Source organism: Typha latifolia, chromosome 5, assembly GCF_019914945.1.
Source record: "Typha latifolia isolate L0001 chromosome 5, TyphaL0001v2, whole genome shotgun sequence".
NCBI lineage: Eukaryota > Viridiplantae > Streptophyta > Magnoliopsida > Poales > Typhaceae > Typha > Typha latifolia.
This window is the reverse complement of record NC_133090.1, coordinates 1,956,476-1,983,911: the sequence shown is the minus strand read 5'-3', so window position 1 is coordinate 1,983,911 and position 27,436 is coordinate 1,956,476. Positions and strand designations below refer to the sequence as shown.

The window sequence follows — 27,436 nt, the reverse complement described above, 5'->3', positions numbered from 1 at the left end:
ATATAGGTTGAACAACTGAACTAAGAAATGGGCTACAACAAACTCAAATCATGTACATATATTAATTCAATAAATTTTTTTTATCAAATATCAACTTTAATATTTTTAGTGAATAAAAAGTTATGGTAAGACTCAATTACTATTATATTGGAGATTTATAATTTAGCCTTTACTTTTTGATATTTTTAAAATAAATTATCGCACCGTCGAGCTACTCGTCTAAGCCACCGTACAACGGAGTCATTAACTTAGTCGAGTCATTGATCTAAGCTACCAAACCACTAAATAATTTTCTTCGTAATAATTACTTATAGTTCAAGTCAACCCTAGGATCTCCTTAGTCGTAAGGGAGGTATCTGACGCTGTATCAAACTAGACAAAAGATAAATTATTTTCGAATGCAAAGACACTTAGATTTCAATGAGTTTTAATTAACATATTAAATCGCATAGTCCAGACTTTAAAACGTATGTATTGCCGAACTATTACTCTAAACCAAACGTCACTAAAACATTGCTCTATTTTATTGTCGAGTAGTAGAGTAAAGTTACGGAACGACAAAATAAATTTTTTTAATAATAATTGCTTAGAGTTTAGAATGAATTCTCTAACATGTTGGGGTCGTAGGGAAGATAACTACCGATTTTTGTCTGAAATTCTTAAACAGCAAAGATCGTCAGCAACCCAAGAATTTCGATCCAACCAATGGACGGTCGCCAGGTGGGTGCGATGTCAGGAAGTTACTGCAGCCATGGTAGGAGGCAATCAGCTTCAAGAATTCAGAGGAGGGATGGTCCCATATACGGGTTCATCGAGGGTCAACTTATTGCTCAAGCAATTTAAAGTTTGGTCTCAAATCCCGACACATTGGCTGAACAGCAATACGGACCGGATCTAAGCAGAGGTCCACTCCGAGTTCATTCGACCTATATTTATTTTAAACCTTACTCTTTGCTTTTCTTTTTCTTTTTTTACAAAAGAAATTATTTCTTTTTTTTTATATAGTTTAGCCAGAATAATTATTTCTTTATGATATATAAGTTGAAACCCCAAAATAATTTGGATGAAGGTGACATCCTTTTCTTTTTAAAGCAAAATAATGCTTAGGGAATCCAACAAAAGTTGATCGATCTGATAATTCGACTTCTAAATGAGTTTGTGTTTTGTTTAGTTGGAGTCAAGATTTTGCCCGACCCAATTATTAAACGAATCGTGTTCGTATTTATTACTTAACATCTTTTAACATATTTTATGAGTTATGATCGGACTTGTCAATCCATTTATGATACTATAACACTTTTATGACTCAATTAAGTCATTTATAATAAGAAAAAACATATATTACAACTCAAAAGAAAATATATTTATAACTCAAATAATTTATATAAATTTTAATTACTTGCGCCACCCAATACCAATGTAATTAGTGTAATAAATAGGTTATATTCGTGTTTAGAAATTCTGACCAATTTTAATAAACATATTGTGTTTATAATTACAATACCATGACCCAACCCGGCTCGAATCCGGTTAAGTCGACCTAATTGCTACCCCTAATAGTGAGTAGCGATACGACTAATAGTACTCTTCACAAAAACTTGCTAATTCTATTTTAACTCACTAAACTATTAATTAGTAATACATACGTCTATAATTTAAATTAAATCAATGCTATTGGGATTCCAATAAGGGAATACTATCTTTTAACTATCTCAACACTATTTCATTAGCAGCGAGAGATCTACAATTTACTTCACAAATATAAAAAAAAACACTATAATTTCCAGCTTAAACTCAAGGCCTTATGCTCTTGGATATCTTAATCAAACCACTATGATTACAAAAAGCATCGTTAACATCGGTAATCAAAAATCTTCCTTTCCAAGTACATCCATAGCTTATAATCCTAAGCAATATTTGCGAGCGAGAAGCGGAAGATGAGGAGGTATCTTAAAAAACTTACTACCTATTGTAAAACCTTATCCGATAGTGTTTTCTTTTATATTATGATATATTTGGTTGAAAAATAGAAAGAAAAAAAAAAGAGGGGGAGAGAGTAAAATTAGAATTTAACCTTTGTTGAGATTGAGAGAGTAGTTAGGACCACAAAGGAAGAAGTGGGTTACCATCTCAACTACCGACAGGGACAAGAGATGGTCCCGGTCCGAATCCACCCACCATACCACCTGAACCGGAGGACAAAGGACGGGCTTTACCCCCGGTCCACATCGTACGCGTCACGTGCACTACTTGTCATCCCCTAATCCACCGTCCATCTCTCTTTCTCTGCCATCCCCCCTTGTTTTTATTTTTTTACAAATTATACCCTATATTTTATTTATTTTGTGATTTATATCTTATTTAATACTGTCCGTTAATTTAAATATTACCGGCAAAGCAAAGGAATATTCCGTTATAATATATGAAATTATTTATGAATACCTAAATTACGCATGTTTTCTTTAAAGGAGGGGCAGAGAAGAGAAAAAATATTAGTGAGGGTGTTTTAATAATTTGATCGATATCAGTTAGTGGAAATAATGTTAGAGTGTTAAATAAGAATTATTGGAAAAAAAGAAGGGTAGAGTTACAAAATCATTAAACATGTAATGTGAATCACAAAATAAATAAAATATAGGATGTGATTTGTAAATTACTTTTATTTTTCATTTTCTGCGGACTTGGAACTTAGACTCGAATTAGCTTTATATAATTAATCATATGATATATATACATACATATTATTTTTTAATAGAAAATTTTAACTAACAAAATAATATTTCAAATTTTTTTATAGCTTGGAGGATTAATACACAAATAAGCAAGTTTACGCGAAAATGAACAATCCTTCACTAAGTCTATACGTAAATATTTCTTATCTTTTCACCGTGTAAAACATAATTTTACGTTGTATTTTCTTTGAAGTATTAAAAAAAATTACTATTCTCTTTCGTGCAACATTTAATAGAGCACATGGATCAATGATTGACGATAGAATACACATCCGATTGCATTTGATATCATGTTAGATAATCGATTGACTAAAGAACGTAAGTCACTAAAATATATATCATATTTTAAACGACATTTTGTATTATTTTATAATTCAGAGCGTAAATTATATACTTTTATTTTTCAGAAATGCAACGCAATACTAAGTCATAGTTAAAATAACTTAATTTTATATTTTAGGTACCAGATCACACCCCCTTGCTCTTCTCATGGATAAATAAATACCCACTGGTGTGTAGGGAGATGTAGACAGATGCTACTTCTATTTCCCACTCTAATGAACCAAAACAAAGTATGATCATAGGTCATAAAATTTTCAATCTAAGTAGCAATAATACTAAGTAAGAAGATTCCAACAACAGTGGAGTTAAAGAAAGAGTCCTAAGTTTAAAGGGCATGCATGCATGTGGGACCTCATAAAAGTGATAAAAAGTATACCACTTACTGCATGCAGAAGATTGCCAATTACTAAAAGCCAGCTTAGTGCATGAGACTGTAAATACATCCTTGTCAGCCTTAATTCACTGTTAGAAAACTAACAAGAGTTTTTTTTTTAATTTTTTTTATATTTTTTTTATAATTGCCTCTCATTATTTTTGTGCAGCCAATCATTGCCTTATCCCCTTTGCAAAAGCTCCAGAAATTTGAGCATTGAGAGAACTATGCAAACATAGAGTCCTAAAACATCTCTTTTCGTTATATTTTATCTCAAATATTTTAGAGAAAACAAGAGATAAAAATCTCATAGAGTGGTTTAGTCTTTTTTTTTTTAGCTTATTTTTTTCAATAATTTACTAGGTCTACGTATAAAATAAAATTAAAAAAAAGAAGGGTGATAATTTAATGGGTCTAAATAAATCCCTTTTTATCTTAGAAATTATACGCAAAACGAATAATAACATGGTTGTGATAAGATAAGCGAGATAGGGAGAACAAAGCTACGTGGAAATGCAGGAACTGTCAGCTATATTGGGAAAGCATATAACACCCAGCCTTTTCTTTCCCACGCCCAAGCTGATACGTTGTCTCCCTTAGCGAACACACACACTATGCAAAAGGCCGCTCTTTTTTTTTCTACTTCCCCCCTTCGACTTTATAATATTTCGTTAAACGCCCACCCTTCTCCATTAATAGCAGCAGCATCGATTCTCTCAACCCCCTCCTTTACCATTAATTTACCATAAAGTACTTTCTCTTTCTTTTTCTCCTATATAAGCATCACTTCCTACCTCCACCGACTTCCCTCTCTGTCTCTCTGTCTCTGTCTCTCTCTCTATCTCTCTATCTCTATCTCTCTCCATCTATATCCCTCTCCTAGCCGCCGCAAAAAATGGGGAAACCCTACGCCTCTCGCTCGCCGGCGGAGGACGCGACCGCATTGCGCCATGCCTGACCTCTCATCCTCCTCCTCCTCCTCGTCCTCGTCTCCTTCTTATACCTCGTTTCTCCTCCTTTTCTATTTGGGTCCTCTCTTCTTCTAGAAGAGGGAGGGGATGAACAGCTCGATGGCGGCGGGGGCGGGGGGAGGTTTCCGGTCGCCTTTCACGGCGGCGCAATGGGTGGAGTTGGAGCACCAAGCGCTGATCTTTAAGTACCTCATCGCCGGAGTCCCCATTCCGCCGGATCTCCTTGTCCCGATCAGGAGGAGTTTTGAGGCTGTTCCTGCTCGATACTATCACCACCCCGCCCGTAAGATATTTCGTCCTTTTTCTGTTCTTTTATTGTTGGGTTTCTATGGATTGGGATTTATTTTACTCTATTGGTGGGAAAATCTAGTTTTGGAGGTGATAGAAGTTTGTTTTTCGCTTTTATCTGTAGGTTGCTATGATAAAAATTTCCTTTTGGGGTCCTTTTTTAATTATGGGGTTTTCCTCAGATTTGTGTGACGTGATAAGGTGGAGAAAGTGATTTTTTTGGTCTTGTGTGCTATTTCTTTCGTCGTTTCGGTCGAGTTGTCGCTGTTCTTGTGGATTTGCTTGAGGCCTTCGAGGCTTCATCAGACTCTAGGCTAGTGCTTCAAACGATGAGATTCTTTTATGTTTCTTTTACTGTAGTAAATTTGGTTTCTTGGAGATTTCTGCTGTTATTTGTTCAGCTTTTCAGAGATCTTAATATAAACCTTTTTTTTCTGGCTTCTTCACTCAGAGTTGGAAAGGTCTGATTTTATGATCTTCTCTACCGATCGTCACTCTTTATTAATTTTTTTTTGGGTTTGATTCAGAAGAAATTACATTAGAAGTTCGGTTTTTGTTTGCTCCCTTGTATGCTAATAGGAGTAGTTTTTGTTAGTGGGCTACTATACCTACTATGGGAAAAAGCTGGATCCAGAACCAGGACGGTGCCGTCGGACCGACGGGAAGAAATGGCGGTGCTCCAAGGAAGCATACCCTGACTCGAAGTATTGTGAGCGCCACATGCATCGTGGTCGAAACCGTTCAAGAAAGCCTGTGGAATCGCAAGCCCTCTCCCAATCGCAGTCGTCCTCGTCGACTGTGACATCTCTCACTCCCTCCGGGAGCAGCACAAGTGGGAGCGGCAACGGCAGCTTCCAGACCATCTCCCTGCCATCCATTGCAGCTGGTAACAACCCTCAGGGTCTGTCCCTAGGCAGGGCCAGCTCCTCTCAGCTTCAGATCAACACTAGCTCCTATGGAAACAAGTATTTTCTTCTTTCTTGTTAGATTATTTAGTATATGCTAAGGAGTTTGCCCTTATAAGTATGAATATATATCTTGGTTGGGATGTGATTGTGCGATGTGGATGTTATTGTGCTTGACAGACGTGATCATATATAAATTCTCATTATCAGTCATTCCTAGAGTTACATTGTGATTGCCCTTTTTAGGTTTTGACTATGAAAGCAATTGATAACTGTTGCATGATTATTTGCCATTGCGTAGGCGGTAGGCCATATTGGACCACAATATACTTTCTCTAGATATGAGAATCTTTAAGCTAATAATTATTGGTTGAATTTTTTTCCCTTTTTACGATAATCTTCTAGACTGCATATGCTTGCAATTCATCAAAATAATGATTGTGTTTTCTGTGGGCTGAACCTTCTCTTGGTTATTACTTGGGTTTTCAACATTGTGGTCTTCTGATACAATCTTAATAGTACAACTCAGATCAGCTCATATTTGTACATAGCTATCATAGTTATGTGCCTCTGCATGCTAGGATGTAACTCCATCTTTATCCAACTGTTGGTTAAGATGAATGATAATTCATTAAATCTATCACACACCTGAAAATACCATCTTCAGAATCTAGGAAATGATATCATCTTTTGGGTATCTTCGATCACTAATACATCATACGTGCCCTTCTTTGCATATTATAACAACTGGAAATTAAGGCAATCCTAGGTAGTAGGTACTTAGAAGTTAAAAATGTTAATATGGAAAATTGTGGTCTTGACTAGATCATATTATACTAAAGTTTATTGAAGAAACTCATATCTGACTATGTTAGTAGATTGAACTTTGTGCCTACCTATATAGAGTTACTTGCAAAGAGTAGGATCATGAATCATAGAAATTTTTCAGTACTCTTTCTTATGTTCTTATGCTGTTTGAAGAGATTTTTTTTTTTATAAAAAATTCCAATTGATGCAGGTAGTGTTAAATGTTATGGTTTATTTGTGAGTTTGCCTTTTGACATGTTCCACTCCACATGAGGTTGAAATTTCTTCCTTACAAAAGCACTGGATGATCTCCTTTGCTTTCTTGATATGAAAGCGATTCTTTTCCACAAAATATGATGATTCCTTCTCAAATGAGTCGGCCTAGTGGTTGTTTTTTTTAAATTTCTCTTTGTAGTATTTTATGATTTTATCACCCTATTAATTTTAAGTGAGACTAATTTGTGGATGTCCTGTACGAATGAATCTTGTCCTTCTTTTTGTGTTTCTGCCTTCCTCATAGTTTGTGCTGTTCTAATTTTGGCTAGCCGAACAGTTAAAAAACAATATTCTAGATTGCATTTCCAAATGCCAAGTTATCATTTCTAATTGTTTAATGGTCATAAATCAAGGGTTCTAGGTTCTATTTGAATTAAGCTTTCTTTCATACTTTACTTGATCATTAAGCTTCATATCACCATCAATCACTATTGTCTTACAACATCTCTTTTCATTCATATATTCTTCCATTTAGTTTAAATCAGCTGTGCTTTCTGGGCCTTGGACTATTAAGGTTGTTCTCAACCAGCCAATTGATTCAAGTACTGGTGGCCTACTACTTGTTTTGTTTAAAGGCAGTAATATGTCATTTTCCTTTCCCTTCGGTTTCGTGAGAGGTATACCATCATTTTTACCCAATTATTTGCTTGCATCTATAATAGATATCATTGTTACTCTAAGCTTGCCTTGTCTGCTGACAAAGTATTTTTAATTCTATGTCCAAGTGGTGTTGTTCTCTTCACACTTCTTTTCATCTGGTTTATCTAGCATTAATGCTGTTTTTAATAGTTAGAAGCTTGTGCTCTCTGATATTACTCGACTTAATTGTTCCATAAGGCTTTAACCTCTACCTTTCGTCATATACCTCGTGAATTTTAGAAGACAACTAGACAACAATCAATGCTTTCTTGATGGGGAACTGGATAGCAACAATTAAAAAGTTCGTGTCCCTGAGATGAGGATGTTAAGAATGGATGAGTGATGTTAAGAATTGACAATTGTGTTACTAAAACAGGTAAGATTAAGGAATTAATTTATTAAAACATCATGAAATATCAAATGGAATTTAAGGTAGTACATTTAGAGTATAAATATTGTGAGAATGGATTCAGATGGTTTGAACATGTCCAAGGACAGCACAAATGCACCAGTACAAAATAGTGATTTCATTCAAAAAGAATGTTCCGGCAGGGGGACCAAAACTAACAGGAGAATTAGTAAGAAGAAGCTGAAAGTGCTTGATTTGACACAAATTGTTAAACTAAAATACTAAATAGAGATGAACGGAGGAGATTAGGAGAATGATCCATATGCTTACCCCAAGTAGATTGTAATCAAAGGTTTTGGTTGTTGTTCTTGTCTTATTAACTATTTAAACGTATATACTCTCTTAAAACAACAAAGTAAAGCATTTGATCCTAGTTTTCTAAGAATATTGTGTATTAATTTTAATTAGCAATTTTTTTTTGATCTAATTGATTTTTTTTTCCATCTATGTACTGTATTGTCTTGATCATGCAGGTATCTACATGGGGTTAAAGCTGCAGTGGATGAGCACAGTTTCTTGTCTGAAGCTTCTGGAAGTGCAAGGACCTTTGGCCTGGACTCTCCAGTGGACAGCTCCTGGCGCTTGATGCCTTCATGTGTATCCTCATTTCAATCGTCTAAAGCCAGTGAACCTACTTTACAGAGTGCCTACCCTCACCTCCAGCCAATGCAAGATCTTGGGCAAGTAACTATCAGCTCGCTATCAGGAGAGCAGCAGCAACATTCCTTTTTCGGGAGTGAATATGGTTCTTTGGAGCCTGTAAAGAACAAAAACCAAGCTCTTCGACCTTTCTTCGACGAGTGGCCTCAAGCGAGAGATTCATGGTCAGATATAGAAGAGGACAGATCAAACCGGACATCGTTCTCCACCACCCAGCTGTCAATTTCCATTCCGATGGCCTCATCCGACCTCACCACATCTTCCAGGTCTCCCAATGCCCCCACATCCCCCCTAACCTGTCCTCTGCTTGATTGACGCAAGATCGCCGAACCGGATCTCCACACTTGTTCAGATGTGGCTAGAGTGCTTGTTGTTCAGAGAAAGTCCCCAGTTTGTTTTGATGAAGGGTGTTTGACTGAACTACTTCTGTATGCTGCTTTCATTTTGTTGTACTAAGACTTCCTTAAGACTGCATGGAACAAGTTTTCAGTCCAGATGTTTGGAGAAATAAGGAAAAAAAGCCTGCCTGCAGGCTTGTTTAGTGAAGAGATCATCCAGTGGTTTCAGAGCTAGCTAAGCTGCTCAAAATGGTGGGCTTGAATGATTTCAATATTTATTGCCAAATGTATCATGGTTCAGGGACTATCTCTGATATCTAGCATCTTTACGATGACCTGTGAAAAATCTAGTAGTATGTTCATGTTGAAACAGCTCCAGTTTCCTAATGATATCATACAGTCATAGGATGGAAGAAGTGCAAAAAATAAACTTATGTTAGATGTGGAGATAAAAACATCTGCAAGCTCGTTGTGTTTGTTTGAAGTGGCGATAACTATCTGGACTTTAGCCAAATGTTATACTCTTATCTGCTCTTGTGAACTATAAAATTTTATGAACTAGTAGCATCTTTTTAACCATTGACTGTGCTTTAGGATTCCAAAATATTGATCACAATCCACTAAATAGACAGATCATAATGAGCTCGAATTATGTACATATACCACTGATAGAATACTTAATGAAATCGGACCCAGAACCTTTATTATGAGTTAGGAAGACCCAACAAATGGGCCCATCTGTAAATAAGTAAATTGAAGTGGGTTATTTTGCAAAAATAAGAAAATAAAAAAAAAAGAAACCAAGAAAACCGTAATACATCTCATCGAACGGTCAGGGTTAATTTCTCTCCAAAAACGTGGTTAAACAGGCTTGCACGGAAACCGAGTAACTGGCTAAACCGGAACACTGACCGGTACAACCGGTATCCCCTTCGGGGAGCGACCAGCGAAGACTAAATAAAGGAAAAGAGAGGAGAAGGGAAACGAGAGACGTCCCCGTGCGTGTTTACCACACGATTCGTCTCAGCTCTCTCTGTCTTCGCCGCTGCGAGAAGAACAGGAAACAAGCAAGAAAAGAGCAAATTCTGTGTAGTTTTCTCGCTTCTCGAGGTACTCTGATGGCTTCCCTTGGTTTCTACCCGTTAATTTCGATTAGATCATTCTATTTTCGTCCTTTCTGATGAGATCCACTTCCTTGAATTGTGAATCGTGATTAATATCATTGCCGTTTCTGGAGTTGTTTTGAATTTATGATGGTTTTCTTTTCTTATTGATTGGATTTTGAGATCTCGTTGGTAGTGGTTGATATGTTGGGTTGTTCTAGGGTTTCTTGAGATCTATAGTTGACTTTTAGAACTAGATAAGACATTGGTGTCTTCTCTATCTCCATGGTTTGCGCAATTGTTGCATAATTGTTGGAGGACTTTTTGATATCAAATTTGGGAAAGGAAGAAAGAAATCTAACACCTTCCTCTCGTACATGCACAAGAGAAGAAATCTGAATCCTTGAAGAAATTTTATTAGTTACGCAAGTTGGTTCTACTTAGATTTCCTTTGGGATATTCTATCTATGTCGCATTTACTTTATCTGATCTTCTGTTATCCTCTTTAGTTTCAGATTAGACGATCTCCAACTCTCCATTCATTGTCTCATCGCTCCTGTCTCCAGAAATATTATATACCTGCTTTACTTTAATTGATGTCAGTTGCTAAATAATGTCTCGGTGGTTTGGGTACTTAGATTATTTTCTGTTGATGCTGGAATGTGTTTCCTATTCGATTCCTAATACTATAAAGATTCCTGAGAACCTGTGAGTCAGTTGCCGTGACATCTGATTATACTTCTCAGTTCTCACAAATTTCCTTGTATCGTGCTTGGTGATTTATGATACTGCAACTTAGTTAAGTTATTTCTTGGGAGACACATGTCTGTTTATCTAAGTTCCCATTTTCCCCTTATTGTTGTTAAACTTGCAACCTTATGACAGACTTTTGATAGAATTTTTGTTATCTGACTGACCATTGAAAATAATTAGTGATGGTGTAACTTGTGTAAGAAGCTCTTGTTTACTATTTGATTATCTGTTTTCATTTTGCAATCTTTATTTATGTTTGTTTGACTCGTCGGGCTTCTTCCAGGATGGATCTTTTCTTCAGCGGGTTTTCCTGTGAATCACCAGCAACTGAGAAATCATTGAGCCATCCTGATATTCAGAGATGCCCATTCTTGAGAAACATCAATGAACCTACGAGCTTTGCTTTCTCTTCAGCTTTTCCTGCGGCTGTAAGAATCTAAGATCGTCCTCTATAATCCAAGGGAACTCTAATATTAAGGAGTTGATAGTTACTTTTGTCGTAATATTTGGTACTATGTTTTAGGTTAAAGGAGCAAAGGGTCCAATATTTGAAGATGGTCCTAATTTCGACACAGCATTCAGGCTTTTCCATGGACGAGATGGTGTTGTTCCGCTCTCAGGAAAATCATATATGCGTGATGAGAATGTGGTATGTGAGCCAGCACCAGCACCACAATTTAACCCTTTAGCAGCTAAAGCAGCAACTATTAGTCTCTCAGCTTTTGGGTTTGGAGGACCATTTGGCTTTAATTTTTTCTCCGATAAGTGGAAGAATCAGAAGAAGAAATCCTCCAAGCATGACCATTCTTCACAGGTTAGTCCTCTGATCAAACATTTTCCTTATTCATTCACAGATTAGAAGGTTCTTGATAACCATGTCTATTAATTAACTCTAATATGAGCAGCTAATACGTCCTAATCTTGTCATCAGTATATTAGAATATATTTCTTCTCAGCTAAAGGTTTACTTTGTTCAACCCTTTTTAAGTTTCATGGAAATGCATACCCTGGACCAGGAGAACAATTTCTGGATATTTTTAGTTGTTCTGATTATTAATTTATTATCAAGGACTAGAAAGGCAGTTGAAGGATGAAGCAATTTTTTCATCAATTGATCTCTTATATATTCATTTTTTTTATCCGGGATGCAGAAAGGAGGTAATTCATCACATGAGGCATCGAGCAACGATTGGTTGGAAACTGGGCAGTGCCCCATTGCTAAGTCCTACAGAGCAGTGAGCGGTGTCCTACCCCTTGTCGCAAAGGCCCTACAGCCACCACCTGGGATGAAACTGAAGTGCCCACCAGCTATAGTTGCTGCACGGGCAGCCCTAGCCCGGACAGCTCTAGTTAAGACTCTCCGTCCCCAGCCTCTGCCTTCAAAAATGCTAGCCATAGCCTTGCTTGGAATGGCAGCTAATGTTCCCCTTGGAGTATGGAGGGAGCACACCGAGAAATTCTCCCCGCAGTGGTTTGCAGCTGTCCATGCTGCTGTTCCACTCATCGCCATGCTGAGGAAGTCAGTGTTGATGCCAAAGACTGCGATGGCATTCACCATAGCAGCTTCAATCTTAGGTCAGACAATTGGATCAAGAGCTGAGCGGTTCCGCTTGAAGGCCGCAGCTGCATCCAAGGAATCTGTTGGTCCTACAACAAAGGCAGCTTTCTATCCAAATAAGGATGGACATTGTGGCGAGGTTGAGGGAAAAGTCTGGGATCCACTTCCTCTTAAGGGAGCAGGTGCAAACCCTGCCTCTGTTTCTGCACCCAGTGCAAGTGTGTGTTTCTGATAGTATTCACTATTTAGACTGTCTTATAAGTATTACCATCCATGTTGTGGAAGAGGACCGCTTGCTTGTTCTCAATGTATGTGTGACTAGTCCTTCTCAAAACACTTTGTTCCACTGTTTGGGGAGGTGAGAAGTTAAATAAAAATCAATCAATTGGTATTATTGATCTATGATGCTTTGACTAGAATCGGTGTTGTTAATTCCTTCTTTTCTGGTATAATTGGAAGCTTGTATTATTTATGAGATGGGGCCAAGTCAAAAGATGCTGTCTTGCTGTCTTGGCTGCACTATTGTAGTAGGTCGGTTGTGTTTGTTCTTGAATTAATTGTGAAATTGATGGAGATGTTGAAATGGCATGAAGTGTGCCTTCGATGGTTCTCAATTGCTTGCTTCATTGGGGAGACTGGGTTTTATTAATGAAAAAAAGAAAGAAAGAAAATAATAGCTATACTTTACCAGGGTATCAATTTATGCTGGTGTAGCAGGTATGACCTTTTGAGTCCCTTGGGTGGTTTTGTTGAACAAACCCTCGTCAGGTTACCTGCCACAGAGAAGAAAACTTTTGTCTTGTTTCATGTCCTTGGAATTTGGAATATGTTTCATCTAGACTTGTAAGTTGCCTCGCCTAAGTTGTTACTCAAGCCATACAGATAGGAGCATTAGATTGTCCGTTTGTCTTGCAAGTAATTTGTGAGTAAAATTGTGCAATTATTGGATCACTTCTCTATCCAGAAAACAATAGGAAGATGCCAAGCGAAGAATGAGACTTTTGGTTGATTTGAAAGTTAACACGCATTTTTCTGAAAGGCCTTTGAATACAAGCTGCGTAGAAATGTAGATCAAGAAAAAGACCTGGAGCAACACTTTACATGTTCCAACCTAACAGTCATTCTATGCGTAAGCAAGTTGGATAATATAATAGTAGCATATATGTGTTGAACTAGTGTTCCAGGATCATCTGGAATTTTATCAATAAATGTCAACTATAAGTGCCCAACTCTATGTGTTATTGACCAATCTTGTTCTGCTGGTAATTGAGTTGCGTCATCATCATTCAAAGCATTATAAAGTTCAAACATACTGTCTAAACTATCCATCTCAATGATAATCTAGTTTGAATATTGAGAAATCATCCTTTTCATAAGAAATATTTTGCGCGTCGTATTTTTTATCAGTCTGCAAGCAATATTATTACAAGAAATCAGTGAAGTAGATCATCAGCTTTCAGTCATAATCCTCTCAATCTCTTCTAACAGGCGTTCCTTTTCGTCAGTCAACTCTTCGTTTTGCTTTTGAAGATCTTCTATTTGTTTGGTCTGCTCTGAATCTTTCCTGAAATAGCATATGAGTAAGCATATAATCTAATTCTCAAAAGATATGAATTATGACCCTAAAGATTTCTAGATGCATAAATTAATTACTTTCAACCACTAAACTAATGAAAAGAAATTTTGCCTACACTATTCATAATGCAAGTATTTGTAACATCCTTCATGAGAGCAGTCAATTTAGTTTTTTGAAGTCTCCTTTCTTTCCATCTAATGTCAAGAACACCTATACGACTTCACAATGTGGCAGATTGATGAACATATAATGCCTAGTACAAATGAACTTACCTATTCATAAAAGACAAGGTAAGCTTGAGCGAGCGCACTTCCTTCTCAAGATTTTCGCAGCGTTTGAGAACTGCTTGCATGTCAGATGATAATGATGGTGTCAAGTTTCTTTCTTTTGCTTCTGCCATTCTGTATCAAAAATAAAAGCAATCAACATTAACTTTAAATTCAAGATCTTCACTAGCTTGTCCATTTGCTAATATTCATTATCCATTCTTGAAGCAATGGACAAACAATTGAAAACTGCATTCCCTTTTGACTGAGTCAGTTTCCTTTAGATTGACAGTAAAGTCGTGGAACTTTTGCTCTGTTATCTTTTTTTACCATACACAGGCAAACAGAGAAGAAAATAAGATCAAATCCAGGCTTCCCTTATGCTGCTTCACTTGAGTTGTGGAAAATACGTGGCTGCCAAAATGGCATAAAAAAAAAGATGTACAAGAAAGCAAACTTTAAATAGTAAAATAATTAGCGCCGTAAGAACAACTATATCACAACTAGAATAACAAGCTTTTATTTCAGAATCAACCAAAACTAACAGCATATATTATGGCTAATAGAATTAGAATAAAGTTACAGACATATAGGGTTCCAAGGTAAAGATAGCTCGTACTTGCGTGAGCGTTCGACCCTGCGTTTTTTTGTTGGATCCCCTATATCCACTGCAAAACTTTCACTAATTAGAACTTGCAATATGAAATAGTACAAAGTTAAGGAACAAATTAGCATAAAGAACGTACAAGTGAACCAAAAATTATCTCAACCATTTCAGCAAACCAGACTTGGAACCAAAACTAGATGGAATTAATTCTAAAACGGAAACTGATTAATTTGAATTTGTATGTAGATAACTATGTACTATATTATATGCTACTTAGGGAAAGAATATCATAAGTTTCTGTTCACAGAGTAGCAAATCAAGAGCATGTACTTTGGTAGAATTTCCTGGAATCTGGTAGAATTACCTGAGCATCCTGATGAAATAGATCCCACCCGAGCAAGATTTCCTTTCTGTCAGGATAGGAGTTATTAGTAGTGATTGACAAGAACTGCTAGAGACCACCATGTTCTTGATAATATCCACATTAATATTTTCACAAATCAACTTCAAATTAAGGCTCACCTTCCTGTCATATGTTAGACTGTCTTTAGATACCTTTTCCCCGTATTCTGATTCATGAAAAGAATAAAGGAAAAGTAAGTCAATGGTGTTTCTTATATTAGGCCTAAAATAGAACAATCCTCTTGTTGAGAAGTGCACAAAAATTTCAATTGAATAAAATTGAGGAAGCTTAGAAAAATGAGCCACAACATTACATCCTATGATCCATCATAAATTAGAAACTAACAAAGGACATCCAGGAGGATAAACTGAAATAAAGGTAATCATGGCAAGAAGATAACGTGAAACGGAAACTGGCATCTAAAAGAAGTACAGTAAGAACCATTCATTGGGAACCCCAACATGCAGTGTTCTGTACACGTAACAATATGCTGCTGATTGCCTAGTGCTTCTTATGTTCACTTCAAAGTTGATTTGATCTCAATGTCAAACAATCAGCGGATTCATTAGATTATATAATCTGGTGACAGAGAAACGAACCTCTGGTTTTTGATCCATAGTCTGAAGTTCCATTGCCAGCATATTTCTTGGCACTTTCGCAAATAGATATAGCTTGTCCGGACTCAGTAGGGTCACCACATACTTCAAAACTAGCTGAAAGTGCTGGTGCAGCAGTACATGATCCACTTTGTGAAGGTTGTATAATGCCCATGAGTATATGATTTGGTTGAGTAACAACGCTTTCTGTGTATTGTTCCACAGACCTTTCAACTTTTGCCAAGCTCATGGAGTTTTGCACCTGGACAAAAGACATTAATTGGAAGGTATCCGATGCTCCGAGAGTGCTACAGTCAGGATCTTGATCAGAACTCATATTGGGTTGAATTTGTTTAGCAGTATAAAAGCCCAAAGAACTGCTTTGAGAGGCTTCCTTGTCAGCACGGTAACCAAGTTTTTTTTGTTCCAGTGTGCCCTTAAGCATGGTCACCACAGAAGAAACTTTATCTACAGTTGTTATTGGAGTGTCAAAAGGAGACGTTGATGAATTGGAAGGAGATATGAATGCTTGCATTTGATTGCACATGTCATCCATTGAGTTGTCACACGGGTTACTGGTGCTTGGAAATTCTTGATTCATTCCATTGGTTACTTGTTCTTGGTTGTTATTTGGATTTTCTGCAGGTGCTGGGATCTGAATACCTTGCATTGCAGCATACCTCCTCCTGCATATAGTTTCTCAATTTTTCTTAGAAGAAAATATATCTAGGAAATGACTGATATACATTAGAGTGGAATCAGGTCCTTCAACAGTTCAACCATTTGCCTAAAGCCAAAATAAGTTATTGAAAATAACAACCAATCGGAAGCTTGTGCTGAAGATGACAATGCTGATTATACATAAGGATTCCTTGTCGATATGATAAAATTTTACACCAAAGCATATGTCTTGCTTGTCTATTAATAACAGTAGAAGAAAGCTTTGTAGAAGGGATTGCATCAGGAGAAAACGTGATCAACAATGAAAATAAGTATCAAATTCTTTCTCCTTGGATCCAATCTATGTAATTTTCCTAGTAGAATAGAAATGACATGTATCTACTAGTAAAGTACAGTAGGCCAACAGAAACTTGTACTTCATCATGAACATAAAATCAGATCTTTTCAGGTTGCACAGTAAAATTTTAAATTCCAAAATGCCAAAATCATAGTTTCAGGATAAGAGCCCTACCTTAGTTCAGATGATCGACTTCTAGTCATTGGTTGAGAACTGTGAAACCATGCCTGCATAAAGTGAAAAAGAAAAATATGTTACAGTAAAAGAGGTCGTCTTTCATAAAGTTATGATAGCGTTAGTGTCCAAATGGCAGAGAATAATTTTGACCTTTGCTAAAAATAACTCACTAGCTTGCAGTCCTTTTTCTGCAGCACTCCTGATCACGTGAGATAACCAATCAGTTAGCACACTTAGGCTATTGAAACTCAACAACCTTAATATGAGTCTGAATGTTTGGAAAGAAGCCTCCTCATCTGAAGTATAAATAATGAATGTTTCTTATCATATATGTAATCTGTGTTGAATTAAGGATGCCAGAAATATTTCCAAATTCAGAACATATTCATGTCTAACATCTTGATAACAGCATATCAAATAGAGTATTACATTTTTCAATCAAATCCATATCTTGAAGCATCGAAGCTCTTAGATTCAGATTATCTCTGGTTCTGAAAGAGACTTTTCTGGAACTATCATCAGTATATCCTTTACAGTTTTCACCCATTGGTGAAATCTAAAGTCATATAGTAGATTATTATAGCGGCTTTCTATATGTCCTGTACAACTTAAGTAGGCCTGACCATCACTCGTCTAATTGGAATTAAAATATTGCAAGATTTGCACAAGTTTGCTCTACTAAGACTACCTAAAGTTATTGTTGGTACTTCAAAGCCAACAATTGCGAAAGGTACCTGAGAGAATGCTGGTCAAGGTCAATTAAATAATCATCAGAAGTGCCAAAATTTTGCTCAGGCAAGTTGTCATCATTATTTTTCTTCTGAGCAGACCCATTTTGCTGGCCTGAAGGAGCTGGAAATTCTTTCGACAACCTGAAAATTGAAGAGAAGCTACTGTTGAAAGTAATATGATAATATTAGAAGAATATGTTCATGTATATAGATTTTGCATCCAAGGAAAATTCAAAACAACTTTTGCAGTGATTGTGTAATGTACTCAAATAGACAGGCCATTTCCATATAATCTTAAATTGTCCTAATTATAGGCTTATGTCCTTCATTTTCAGTTTCAATAGTGAGCTCCATTCCTTAGGGCTCACTAAAACCGGTTGCTTTTTCTTTTTTCCATGATGTATAAGCATTTGTGTGGTAATGTGGTATTAGCAGTAATTGTTTAGTGCATAGAAAGCAGTAGTTATTTCTTCCTTTTTCCATCATATACACTTCTTTTCTTTTTGCTGTTTAAAAAAGGTCAGGAATATCCTTCTCAAACTACTATCCATGATAAGTCTCTTAACTAATCAAGAAATTGAAATGAACTATCATTATCTGGAATAAATCCGTATGCAGGTGAAAGATATGGATATGTTATATATGCTACTAAATTACCTCCGAGATGCTTGCCGAGTATGAATAGTATTGAATCCAGGAATCTGTAAGATGTGAAAATTGGAAGGCTTCAGAAGAATAAAATAAATATCCAATACGTCAACAGGGAATAATCATCGAGTATTTATCTAGAAACTCTGAATTGCATTCATTTGCTGAACATTAAAGCAACTGATTGCACCAAACAAGAGTTCCCAATGTTCAACGGCAAAATTTACATACAAATAAGTACAATAACTAAACATAAAAGCAAGAAGTTCTATAAGTTCTTGCCTCAGCATTCATAAGCCAGCTATTAAACAAATTCTCGCTGTCTTCCCGGAACGGCTGCGAGAAATTCTTGAAGCCCAACATATCCAAACTCGGTGCCGAGAACAAGGCCGGGCTATCAATCACCGAATTCAAAAGAATCCCCTCAGTAGAATTCCTTAGCAGGTCTGAGAGTCCCCTTCCCTCTATCTCCATGAATCCCTTTCCTGTGTCACCACTCTGTGACATCTGATCTTGTGAAGAGCTAATCACTGACCTCTTCTCACTGAAATCATCAATCATATTCTCCTATCACCCACTCTTCTACAAGCCCTCATCAATACCGTAACAATAACAAATCGGGCTATCCAAACAACCCAAATGAATCCCTAATAGCATTCACAAAGATGCTTACAAGCTCCACAAAATTAATCTCTCGAATTCCATGAAGAGTATAAATAACAAAACTTCTATCAGTAAGAAAACACCCAAGATTTGCCTCAGATGCAGCAGCAAGAAGACCTGAATAGAAGATTGCAAATACACAAGACAGTGAAACATAACCAAAAAATCTGGCGGAGTGCAGACTAATATTTTTTTGATGAACTAGTCATACGTCAACAATGTGAACAACCCAACTGGATTATTAAACTCAACGAGAGTAAACTATGAACAAATTAAAGGTATCTTGGCATAGGTTTAGACCAAGATTCCATGGATAGGCTTTGTCTCATTCCTAAAAGACTAGAGGAGAATCTAAAAGAAACGAAGTATGACGTTTGAAGTAGGGTCACTAATTTTATAAAATAGTATGCACTAATTTACTTTTTTTTACCCTAATTAAATTTAGGCTGGTGTAGAAAATTAATCTGATATCGAAGTGCAAACATATTCTATAATTCTAAATATTTTATAGATCCAACATTCAGGTAGTAGTGATATCTAGTGGAACTATGGAAGGCCTGCCTAATTATCTTAGGCCATCATTAATAGATGAAGATATTTAATTATTATAAAGGGTTTTTTTTTTTGGTAGTTTGTGCTTTTCTTCAAAGAAAAAAAATTAAAAATCCTCGTTTATTCTTCCCGTGAAGTCGGCCTTTGACCAAAGGAATGTAAATTTATTTAAGGACATGATCATATAAACAATCTGGCACTTTATGCAGGCATACAAACACACACACACACACACACACACACACACATATATATATATTTCTATTGTGCTAGGAAGCGTAATATGATGGTAACCTAACAGCCAACTACTATATCCAAGCATTCTTCTAACAGGCTATAGGTACATAGATATATTTTGTAAAATTTAGGATTAATTATATGGAAACAACTTTTTGCTTATTTTCAAATAAACCATTTTATTTATATTTTATAATAATTTGAATCTCAATAACTAATATCTCTTGCATCTATGCTGAGGAGGAAAAGCATCACATAACTAATTTACCCTTAATTTTTTCTTATTTTTTTAAAATAAGAATTTAAACTATCTCTAAAGCTTTTAGAATTGATCAATAAAAAATACAAATATACTTTAACAGAGAGAGAGTTTACTCTCAAGAGTTAGCCCTAAAATTAAATTATAAGGATTAATCCTATAAACTTGAAAACAGAGAGACTAATGTAATAATTTTTAATATTTTTTAAAGATTTCCGATGTACAAGTATAAAGTTAGTTGGGCCGGGCCGGCCCATTATAATATCTGAGCGCCATATTACTCTCGAAGGCCCACCGATCGTAAGATCGCGACCGTCGAATCTAGGGTTCTGTTCACCTCCGCTCTCTTCTTATCTATCTCCACAACCAAAATGGTTACTTCTAAACCCTAGAGAGTTTGAGCGTCTCTGCGGCGGAGCTCGAATTCAGGTAAACGATCTCTTCTTCGCCTCTTCCAAGCTATGGTTTTTGAATCATCAGGTTTCTCCTCCTCTGTCCTTCTAGTTGTTTTAGTTCGATTCCTGATCAAAATCGCGTCTCTTTTCCTTTACGTAGTTGTAGTTGTTATGTAGGAGATGGGAGCATTATTATTTATTGTAGCCGACAAATTTGTTTGATGGCTTCTTGTCGCCGAAGTAAATTTTGGTTTCATTGTATACGGTGCGAATAATTGTTTGGTGCTATTAAGATTAGTTGTTTTCCAGCGGAACTAAATGAACTGTATCATTTTATTGCAAAATGAATTCTGTCATCTCAGAGATTTGGTAAAAGTGATTCATTTTCCCTGTTTTGTCTTTGGAGAATAATACTGATGGCGATTAGTTATCATATGTACTGAATATCATCATTAGGTATGGAGGTGGAAAGGCACGATCAAACAGATAAAGGATTTCATTTTCAAGAAGTGACTTTAAAATCTTGTTATCCTGCATGGGAGATCAAGGATCTGGTCTTGACTGGGCTTAGGATATTAGCATTTTTTAACAATTAAACGCCTGTTGTAAATTTTCATACTAGGAATGTTTTGTGATGCCACCATCATTATACAATTTATTGGTGTTTCGTGGAGAAATGTTTAGTACACTTGATGTTTGTTGGTTGCTATTTGTTGATTGCATTGATTGCTAATTTATTGGGTCAAGCCAACCCACCCTTGAAAACCTACCTTCATGGAATGAATTGAAAATGGTTTTACAACCTAGTTGTGTTTCTTGATGCTTTTCACATAGTTAAATATGTCTATGCGAACACAGATATGCTGCTTCTGCCTGGCGCATGTACTCAGTATAATCCAGATTTTGAAGCTCTTGATGTACTTCTTTTGTTTTTATGTTTGTTGACATCTTTGGAAGTCTCACATATTTTGTCTTGCTGTTTATCTGTTTTGGTTCAGGTGTTAAGCAATAATGAAGCATAACAATGTCGTGCCAAATGGGCACTTTAAGAAGCATTGGCAGAATTACGTGAGGACTTGGTTTAACCAGCCAGCACGCAAAACCAGAAGACGCATTGGTAGGATGCCCTTTTTAATCTGTCTATGTAATATAATATTTTATGTCATGTTTGATGACATCAATGTTCCAGGTCGTGACATTTTATGTACCCAAAAAAAATGTGAATGCCAAAATTCTACTCTTTGGTTGGAATGTCTGTAACTCTTCAAATATTAAAGCAGATGATTTGTTTGTGATTGTAATTCTCTCCTAATTGACATTCAGTTGGAGGTTCCAATGAATGTTATAGCCTTCTGCATGAACACAAGTGTTTTTCACTTGCAAACCATCTCAAATTTCCATTTAACCTTTAGGCATCTGCAAACCCAAGTTCTTTCCTGATAACATTGATGTCAACCTCATGCTCATATTTTTGCACCATTATAACATCTACACCTTTGGAATATTGAGCAATCTATGGTTCAAAGTTGTTGCGTAATATGAAATTTTTTTCTAGTCCCTCCTAGGCTCCTATAGCATTTTACTCTCATATTGCTTACTATGTTCTCTCACTGGAGTGTAATTGTTTATTTTTTATAAATCTCTCCTCTTATGTTTGTTCTTTTGCCTCGGTCTTCCAGCTCGACAGAAAAAGGCTGTGAAGATTTTTCCACGTCCAACTGCTGGGCCCCTTCGCCCTGTTGTTCAATGTCAAACTCTCAAATACAATATGAAATCCAGAGCAGGCAGGGGTTTCACTCTTGAGGAACTGAAGGTAAATTGCATTGCATGTTCATCTTTTTCACTACATATTGGGAGTTGTTTTATTATTGTGATTATCTATTACAACAGTAAATGGGCAATGTATTATTCATTGCAGATGTTAACTGATTGTAAAAGATGGTATAGCGATGTCGAGCATTTTTGTTGATTCTTATCAGTTTTAGTAGCATCTTTCTTTAACTTATTTGGAAAATGTTAAGATAGACTTGTAGTAGGAATGTAGGATAAAAGTGTCCATTAAGACTCCTCTGCACATTGTTTTTTTTTCTTTGATAATAGTATTTGTTTTACCCACTGATTTTTGTTGTGGTACAATTTCAGGCAGCAGGCATATCTAAGAAGGTTGCACCGACAATTGGCATTGCAGTGGATCACCGCAGAAAGAACCGTTCCCTTGAGGGCCTCCAGGCTAATGTTCAGAGGCTGAAGACATACAAAGCCAAACTTGTAATCTTCCCAAGACGCGCCCGCAAATTCAAGGCAAGCTTACTGACTATACTTTCTTCTTCAGACAGTGATCTATAATAGTCTTCTTTTCTTTAGCAAGCCCTCTTATAAATTGCTTTCTCAGGCTGGTGATTCTGCTCCGGAGGAACTTGCAACTGCCACACAGATCCAGGGCGAGTACTTGCCCATTGTTCGTGAGAAGACTTCAGTTGAGGTTGTGAAGATTACAGATGAGATGAAATCTTTTAAGGCCTATGGAAAACTTCGTGTTGAGCGCATGAACAAGCGCCAGGTTGGTGCCAGGCAGAAGAAGGCTGCAGAGGCAGAAAAGGATGAGAAGAAGTGATCGATCAGTAGCCTCAAGGAGTAGCTTTGAAAGTTTACTTCAGTTTCTGAAATAGATATCAGTTGATGTTTTTACTTTTTGTAGCCCGCTACATTGTTCCTGTTTTCTGTGTGATCTGTTTGGATTTTGCTGTCTTGGATATTGTTCAAGAAAAATTCTGGAATTAGTTTTCAGGTGTTACACACTGTCATGTTAAGTTTTCTGCCATATGCTGCAGCAATGAGGTTGAAATGCAATTGATATCTATTCATGTAGAATGCTAGATTGGTTATTGAGGTAATAGGAGTCAAAATTACTCCTAAGAAATGCATTAAGTCTGTCTTCAATTTTACCAGTCAAAATTAACCCTTTCCTAATTATCAACTGCTTATTGTATACTGACTTTCATTGGACTTTTGGTTTAAATTGCAATCATCTTTTCAGGGCAAGAATTGTTTTTTCTTTGATCTGATTTATGTAGCCATGAAAAATATTGATGTGACGAAAATAATGGCCCAAAAGATAGTAACTAACTAAATGAAATATAAAAACCTAAGATGTAAATTACCTGAGTATTTCAATTGGGTTTGCTTTTAGATAAAAAAGAATAAGTTGATAAACATAAAATAGTCTAATTATAACAAATTATTGAAAATAATAGATGGCTGTTTTTGAGTGGTTTACAAGAAGGATTGAACTATACAAAATTCCCCCATGTCTGAAAAACTTTGATGGTAACGAATCGCAGTACTAATGATGCTCAACTAAAAAATGTAGGTAATTAATCCAACCTTTCATAACCTCTCTAACTTTTCATAGCGTAATTCAAACACTGCCATCTTATGTAATAAAGCTCAAAATATGTTGAAGAAGAGAACACATGCAAGCACTACCACCAAAGAGATCCACACACACCCTTCTCCCTCGGTGAACATGGCGCAGAGTACAATGCAGAGCAGTACAAGTATATAGCAGCCCAGCCCGAATCCACTGCTCTCACCCCCAATACTCTGCGCCGTCTCCCAACTCGGCGCAGACTTCTCCGGGCTGTAGTAGTAAATGCCTAGGAAGTGGACCACCAGAAGCAGCACCAGAGTAGCAGCAACCAGATTCCAAAACAAGAAGAGCACAAGAAGGAAACCAAGAGGAATAACTATCAACTCATTCATGATAAAATTTGCTACTAAGATCAGCACAATGGCTGCGGCAAAGACAACGAAGGCCGCCGACTCCTGCAGTAATTCTTGGAGTACGAGTAAGTACTCGTACCAAGTCAATAAGATTTCCCAATAGATGACACATCCCAGAGTTGCTACCAGTAGGAGGGGGATCACAGGAGATGGGCCAGAACTAGCCATCTTTGTGGGAGAGGTAGAAGAAGAGAGCGTAGTTTTCTTTCAAGGGTGGGGTTAAGTTCCATATTTGCTATCTGTCTCTTGTTGTCTTGGTGCAACTAACTTTAACTACCCGATGTGTCTGTCATCTGTGTCGGAATTAGGACTGACAAAGAGACTTCGCTCAGCTGAAGTTGGTAGATTGTTGAGATCTGATCATTTTATTTGGTAGTTAAACTGATCCTGGACGAGGGTCTAACCACTTTCACTTAGATTATTCTTTCTCTAGAAATTTCCTCTGACCTTTGAGATCTTTGTATGTGTAGTTTGTCTCAAAAGGATTTGAATTCTGCTTAATTTGGCATGCCAATGACTTAAGCCTGACTCAGAAGGGGACTGAAGTCCAAGTGCTATGCACATACTCTATGAGCACTCAGTACATAGTATATGATACTCATTTATCCAACACGGTTATTAGTCAAGTTTAATTTGTTTTAAGCAATACCTTCTGCATTTCAGACACTAAAGAGACAACACAAGGAGATCTACTCACAGAAGCTCTTAATACTGAAGCATTTAGACAGCAAAACTTTCATATATCATTGAGATGATAAGTAGATCAACAACCATATTTGTTCATGTTGGTAAGCTCAAAAAGTGGCAAGGGAAAGTCTTTACAGGAAATTTCAATAAATGAGATAAAGAGACTATTGAAGGCCATATACGAGCAGTGCTCCAACTGCTGCAATACCGGCTACCAGACCAACAATCACCCCGATAGGGGGCAACCCACCACCGATGGGCTTCCCAGTGTTCACATCATATCGTGCAAATCGCTTTTTCGGTGCATTACATTGTGGGCAACCATAGCCATCAGGCTGCAAAAATTTACCAGATCCCGTTAGCAGAAAGATTAGTAAAAGTGTAAAACCATTATATATAAGCAAAATAGCTGACGTGTTTGTTGAAATTAATTCACCATGTACATTGATTACTAAGGTTTGGGCATTCATAGAGATAAAGAGCTAGTTAGTTATCTTGCCTGCTCATCAAAAGGCTTCTGTAAAGTGTAAATGAAACCACAGTCAAGACATATGTGAGTTGCTCTGGCCTGCAAACAAGTTGGCAAAGCATTTTAGCTAAAAAGAAAGCACCACAAGGAACATATCAAAAAAGTAAACTGAATTAAGATTTGAACGATTGGTAAAAGGATAAAAGATCATTTTTTTATAGTACTCTACACTAAGAAATGTCATGAATCTTGCCTTTTGTGTTTCTGTCAAGGAGCGGCCAAATCTAGGTGGAGCTGGCCTTTTTGGTAACCGCTTTACATCTACCTCTACGCCCCTGTTGAAAAAAAAATCCTGGTCAGAGGGAAAAGAATAGTATCCTTGTCAGCCTAGAAGTAGCAACTTGATATTTCTTGACCATTATTGGGGATTAAGCTAAGAAGTGACCAAGTTATCTTCTTTGTAAGAGGAAGACATCAAGAGTGAGCAGCAGAATGTCAAAAGTTGAAAAAAATATTTATCTTTACCGATTTGAAAAGTGGCAGGCATGAGGAAATTTCAACCATAATGTGAATTCTGTTCTTTGAGGTTGTTAAAAATCCAAAACAAGAGCCAAGAAGAAAGATTGGAGCTAAATGTACTCTATTATGGTACAGAAAAGCAGCACTAAATTGGAGTTGCATGTGGATACACTGTGTAAAGCAATTTGATCCTATTATCTGTTTCATAGCATAAGTCAAGCAAAATAATAACCCATGTTCTTGAAAAGAAATTTAAGAGGACCATAATTTATAGTTGTCATCTGCTTCATACTAAAACTTGTAGACTTCTCCAGTTTATCAATTCAAAAGAAGTGACTGACTACCTGCTTACTACAAAATAAACAGAGTCAGGTTTTGCTTGAATCGCAGTTTTGGTAAATCCCAGCTTATCTGCAGGCCAGAGTTCATCACCAAAGAAGCTACTTGTGTACAAGACTTGGTCCCCAACTTTTAAACCTGATCTTGCTGCATTTCCCCCACCATCCACCGCCTATCAAATGTTGAAGTTAAATCCTCAGCCAAATTCAACAAATTAACAATGCAAGACAATAATACCTCTCAAAATTTCTCAATCTTTTCGAAGTTTTCCTAGTCTATTAGATCAATTTGTCATTGAACGTTGCATCCATACCTCCATTCCTTAATTCAAATCCACTTCTTGGACGTATCAAAATTTCTCCACCCGACTATTCTAAAATTTTGGCTAATTAGGAAAGAAAGAGATAGACGAAGAAGAGGCGATGATCAATAATAGCTCACAGTAATGACGACTCCACCCCCAGGTTTCTGCCCCAATGTCAAGCCAAGGGGCTTGTCGACTTCAACCTCGATGTTCTTCGACGCCCCGGCGGTCCTCGCGCTAACCTCCAGCCCTCTCCTCCCCCCCAGAGCCCCACTCCTCCCCTTACTCTTCCTAACCTCCGCTACCCAAGAAGCCCATCTCCTCTCCGACAGCGAAACGCCAAGAATCGCAGTTTTCTGCACCAAAGATGCAAAAAAAAAAAGATGAGTCAGGCCCGCAGCTCAGAGGCGTCCCTTTAGTGTTTAAGAAAAGTAACTCACCTTGGAAGAGGGGAAGCAGAGGGGATTGTGAGAAGGAGCGGAAGAGTGCTTGGAGGAGATGGAGGAAGAGCAAGCAGCGGCAGCAGTGAGAGCGGAGGCTGAGGAGGATGCCATGGTGGTTGATGTGGGTGGTGGCGTTGGCGCATGGCATTCGCTGGTGGAGATAAAGAGGAGGAGAAAAAGGTGGGAGTTTTGGAGCGGAAAATGGAGTTTGTGGATGGAATGAGCTTGGAAGAAGATAGATTTTAATTTTTAGCTCAAGGATGGTGTGGAATGACTCTGACCACTGCCTTAGTTGTTAAGAGGCAGGCAGGCAAGGGAGTTGGGCTCACTCAACCCTCACACTATCAAAGAATCAAGTGAACTAATGTTCAATTGCACAAAAATCTAAGTCTTAGTTCCATTAAAATGTCTCAAACAATGACAAGAAAAAAAAAATTAACTGTTGCAACTTAGTCTAAATCATACAGGGGTTTAATTATTTTAGTTGAAACATATGTAAATAAATTAACTGTTATAATTTACAACTTTGTTTGCATATTTAATCTTCAAAAGTCTCATTTATGTATATCCTTTAAAGCTGACATTTTTTTGCATGGATACTCCTCTTGGA

The 27,436-nt window shown here is 37.0% G+C and overlaps 5 protein-coding genes across 5 annotated transcripts; 3 read left to right on the top strand and 2 right to left on the bottom strand.

The window, feature by feature from the left end:
- The first annotated feature begins 4,270 nt into the window (after positions 1-4,270).
- On the top strand, positions 4,271-8,948 carry LOC140787939 (growth-regulating factor 5-like). Its single transcript, XM_073136979.1, has 3 exons — positions 4,271-4,701; positions 5,302-5,671; positions 8,216-8,948. The coding sequence occupies exons 1-3, from the start codon at positions 4,506-4,508 to the stop codon at positions 8,715-8,717; spliced, it is 1,068 nt and encodes a 355-aa protein (XP_072993080.1). The 5' UTR covers positions 4,271-4,505; the 3' UTR covers positions 8,718-8,948.
- A 673-nt stretch (positions 8,949-9,621) lies between these two features.
- Positions 9,622-12,556, top strand: LOC140788329 (uncharacterized). Its single transcript, XM_073137539.1, has 4 exons — positions 9,622-9,850; positions 10,880-11,024; positions 11,120-11,410; positions 11,748-12,556. The coding sequence occupies exons 2-4, from the start codon at positions 10,881-10,883 to the stop codon at positions 12,384-12,386; spliced, it is 1,074 nt and encodes a 357-aa protein (XP_072993640.1). The 5' UTR covers positions 9,622-9,850; position 10,880; the 3' UTR covers positions 12,387-12,556.
- Positions 12,557-13,496: 940 nt separating this feature from the next.
- Positions 13,497-19,070, bottom strand: LOC140788031 (protein CYCLOPS-like). The gene is made up of 11 exons (XM_073137123.1): positions 18,459-19,070; positions 18,186-18,229; positions 17,532-17,669; positions 16,948-16,996; positions 16,795-16,847; positions 15,606-16,288; positions 15,126-15,172; positions 14,968-15,013; positions 14,616-14,664; positions 14,003-14,131; positions 13,497-13,718 (listed from the first exon to the last, which is right to left on the bottom strand). Exons 1-11 carry the CDS (start codon positions 18,735-18,737, stop codon positions 13,604-13,606), a joined length of 1,632 nt encoding a protein of 543 aa, XP_072993224.1. The 5' UTR covers positions 18,738-19,070; the 3' UTR covers positions 13,497-13,603.
- Positions 19,071-20,187: 1,117 nt separating this feature from the next.
- LOC140788668 (large ribosomal subunit protein eL13z) lies at positions 20,188-23,076 on the top strand. Its single transcript, XM_073138040.1, has 5 exons — positions 20,188-20,316; positions 21,281-21,399; positions 21,962-22,095; positions 22,425-22,583; positions 22,675-23,076. Exons 2-5 carry the CDS (start codon positions 21,294-21,296, stop codon positions 22,894-22,896), a joined length of 621 nt encoding a protein of 206 aa, XP_072994141.1. The 5' UTR covers positions 20,188-20,316; positions 21,281-21,293; the 3' UTR covers positions 22,897-23,076.
- Positions 23,077-24,784: 1,708 nt separating this feature from the next.
- Positions 24,785-27,098, bottom strand: LOC140789924 (uncharacterized). Its single transcript, XM_073139835.1, has 6 exons — positions 26,824-27,098; positions 26,521-26,739; positions 26,085-26,251; positions 25,475-25,556; positions 25,252-25,320; positions 24,785-25,087 (listed from the first exon to the last, which is right to left on the bottom strand). The coding sequence occupies exons 1-6, from the start codon at positions 26,935-26,937 to the stop codon at positions 24,917-24,919; spliced, it is 822 nt and encodes a 273-aa protein (XP_072995936.1). The 5' UTR covers positions 26,938-27,098; the 3' UTR covers positions 24,785-24,916.
- Positions 27,099-27,436: the final 338 nt, after the last annotated feature.

Bases quoted from the DNA above. Each gene is read 5' to 3' on its own strand.
- LOC140787939 (XM_073136979.1), top strand. From the start codon at position 4,506: ATGAACAGCTCGATGGCGGCGGGGGCGGGGGGAGGTTTCCGGTCGCCT. The intron at 4,702-5,301 runs GTAAGATATTTC...AGTTTTTGTTAG, and splicing joins ATACTATCACCACCCCGCCC to TGGGCTACTATACCTACTAT. The intron at 5,672-8,215 runs GTATTTTCTTCT...TTGATCATGCAG, and splicing joins ACTAGCTCCTATGGAAACAA to GTATCTACATGGGGTTAAAG.
- LOC140788329 (XM_073137539.1), top strand. From the start codon at position 10,881: ATGGATCTTTTCTTCAGCGGGTTTTCCTGTGAATCACCAGCAACTGAG. The intron at 11,025-11,119 runs GTAAGAATCTAA...ACTATGTTTTAG, and splicing joins CTTCAGCTTTTCCTGCGGCT to GTTAAAGGAGCAAAGGGTCC. The intron at 11,411-11,747 runs GTTAGTCCTCTG...TCCGGGATGCAG, and splicing joins AGCATGACCATTCTTCACAG to AAAGGAGGTAATTCATCACA.
- LOC140788031 (XM_073137123.1), bottom strand. From the start codon at position 18,737: ATGATTGATGATTTCAGTGAGAAGAGGTCAGTGATTAGCTCTTCACAA. The intron at 18,230-18,458 runs GCAAGAACTTAT...CACATCTTACAG, and splicing joins GCTGGCTTATGAATGCTGAG to ATTCCTGGATTCAATACTAT. The intron at 16,848-16,947 runs GTCAAAATTATT...CACTTTATGCAG, and splicing joins GTGAGTTATTTTTAGCAAAG to GCATGGTTTCACAGTTCTCA.
- LOC140788668 (XM_073138040.1), top strand. From the start codon at position 21,294: ATGAAGCATAACAATGTCGTGCCAAATGGGCACTTTAAGAAGCATTGG. The intron at 21,400-21,961 runs GTAGGATGCCCT...TCGGTCTTCCAG, and splicing joins CAAAACCAGAAGACGCATTG to CTCGACAGAAAAAGGCTGTG. The intron at 22,096-22,424 runs GTAAATTGCATT...GTACAATTTCAG, and splicing joins TCACTCTTGAGGAACTGAAG to GCAGCAGGCATATCTAAGAA.
- LOC140789924 (XM_073139835.1), bottom strand. From the start codon at position 26,937: ATGGCATCCTCCTCAGCCTCCGCTCTCACTGCTGCCGCTGCTTGCTCT. The intron at 26,740-26,823 runs GTGAGTTACTTT...TCTTTGGTGCAG, and splicing joins TCTGCTTCCCCTCTTCCAAG to AAAACTGCGATTCTTGGCGT. The intron at 25,088-25,251 runs GCAAGATAACTA...AAATTTTTGCAG, and splicing joins AGAAGCCTTTTGATGAGCAG to CCTGATGGCTATGGTTGCCC.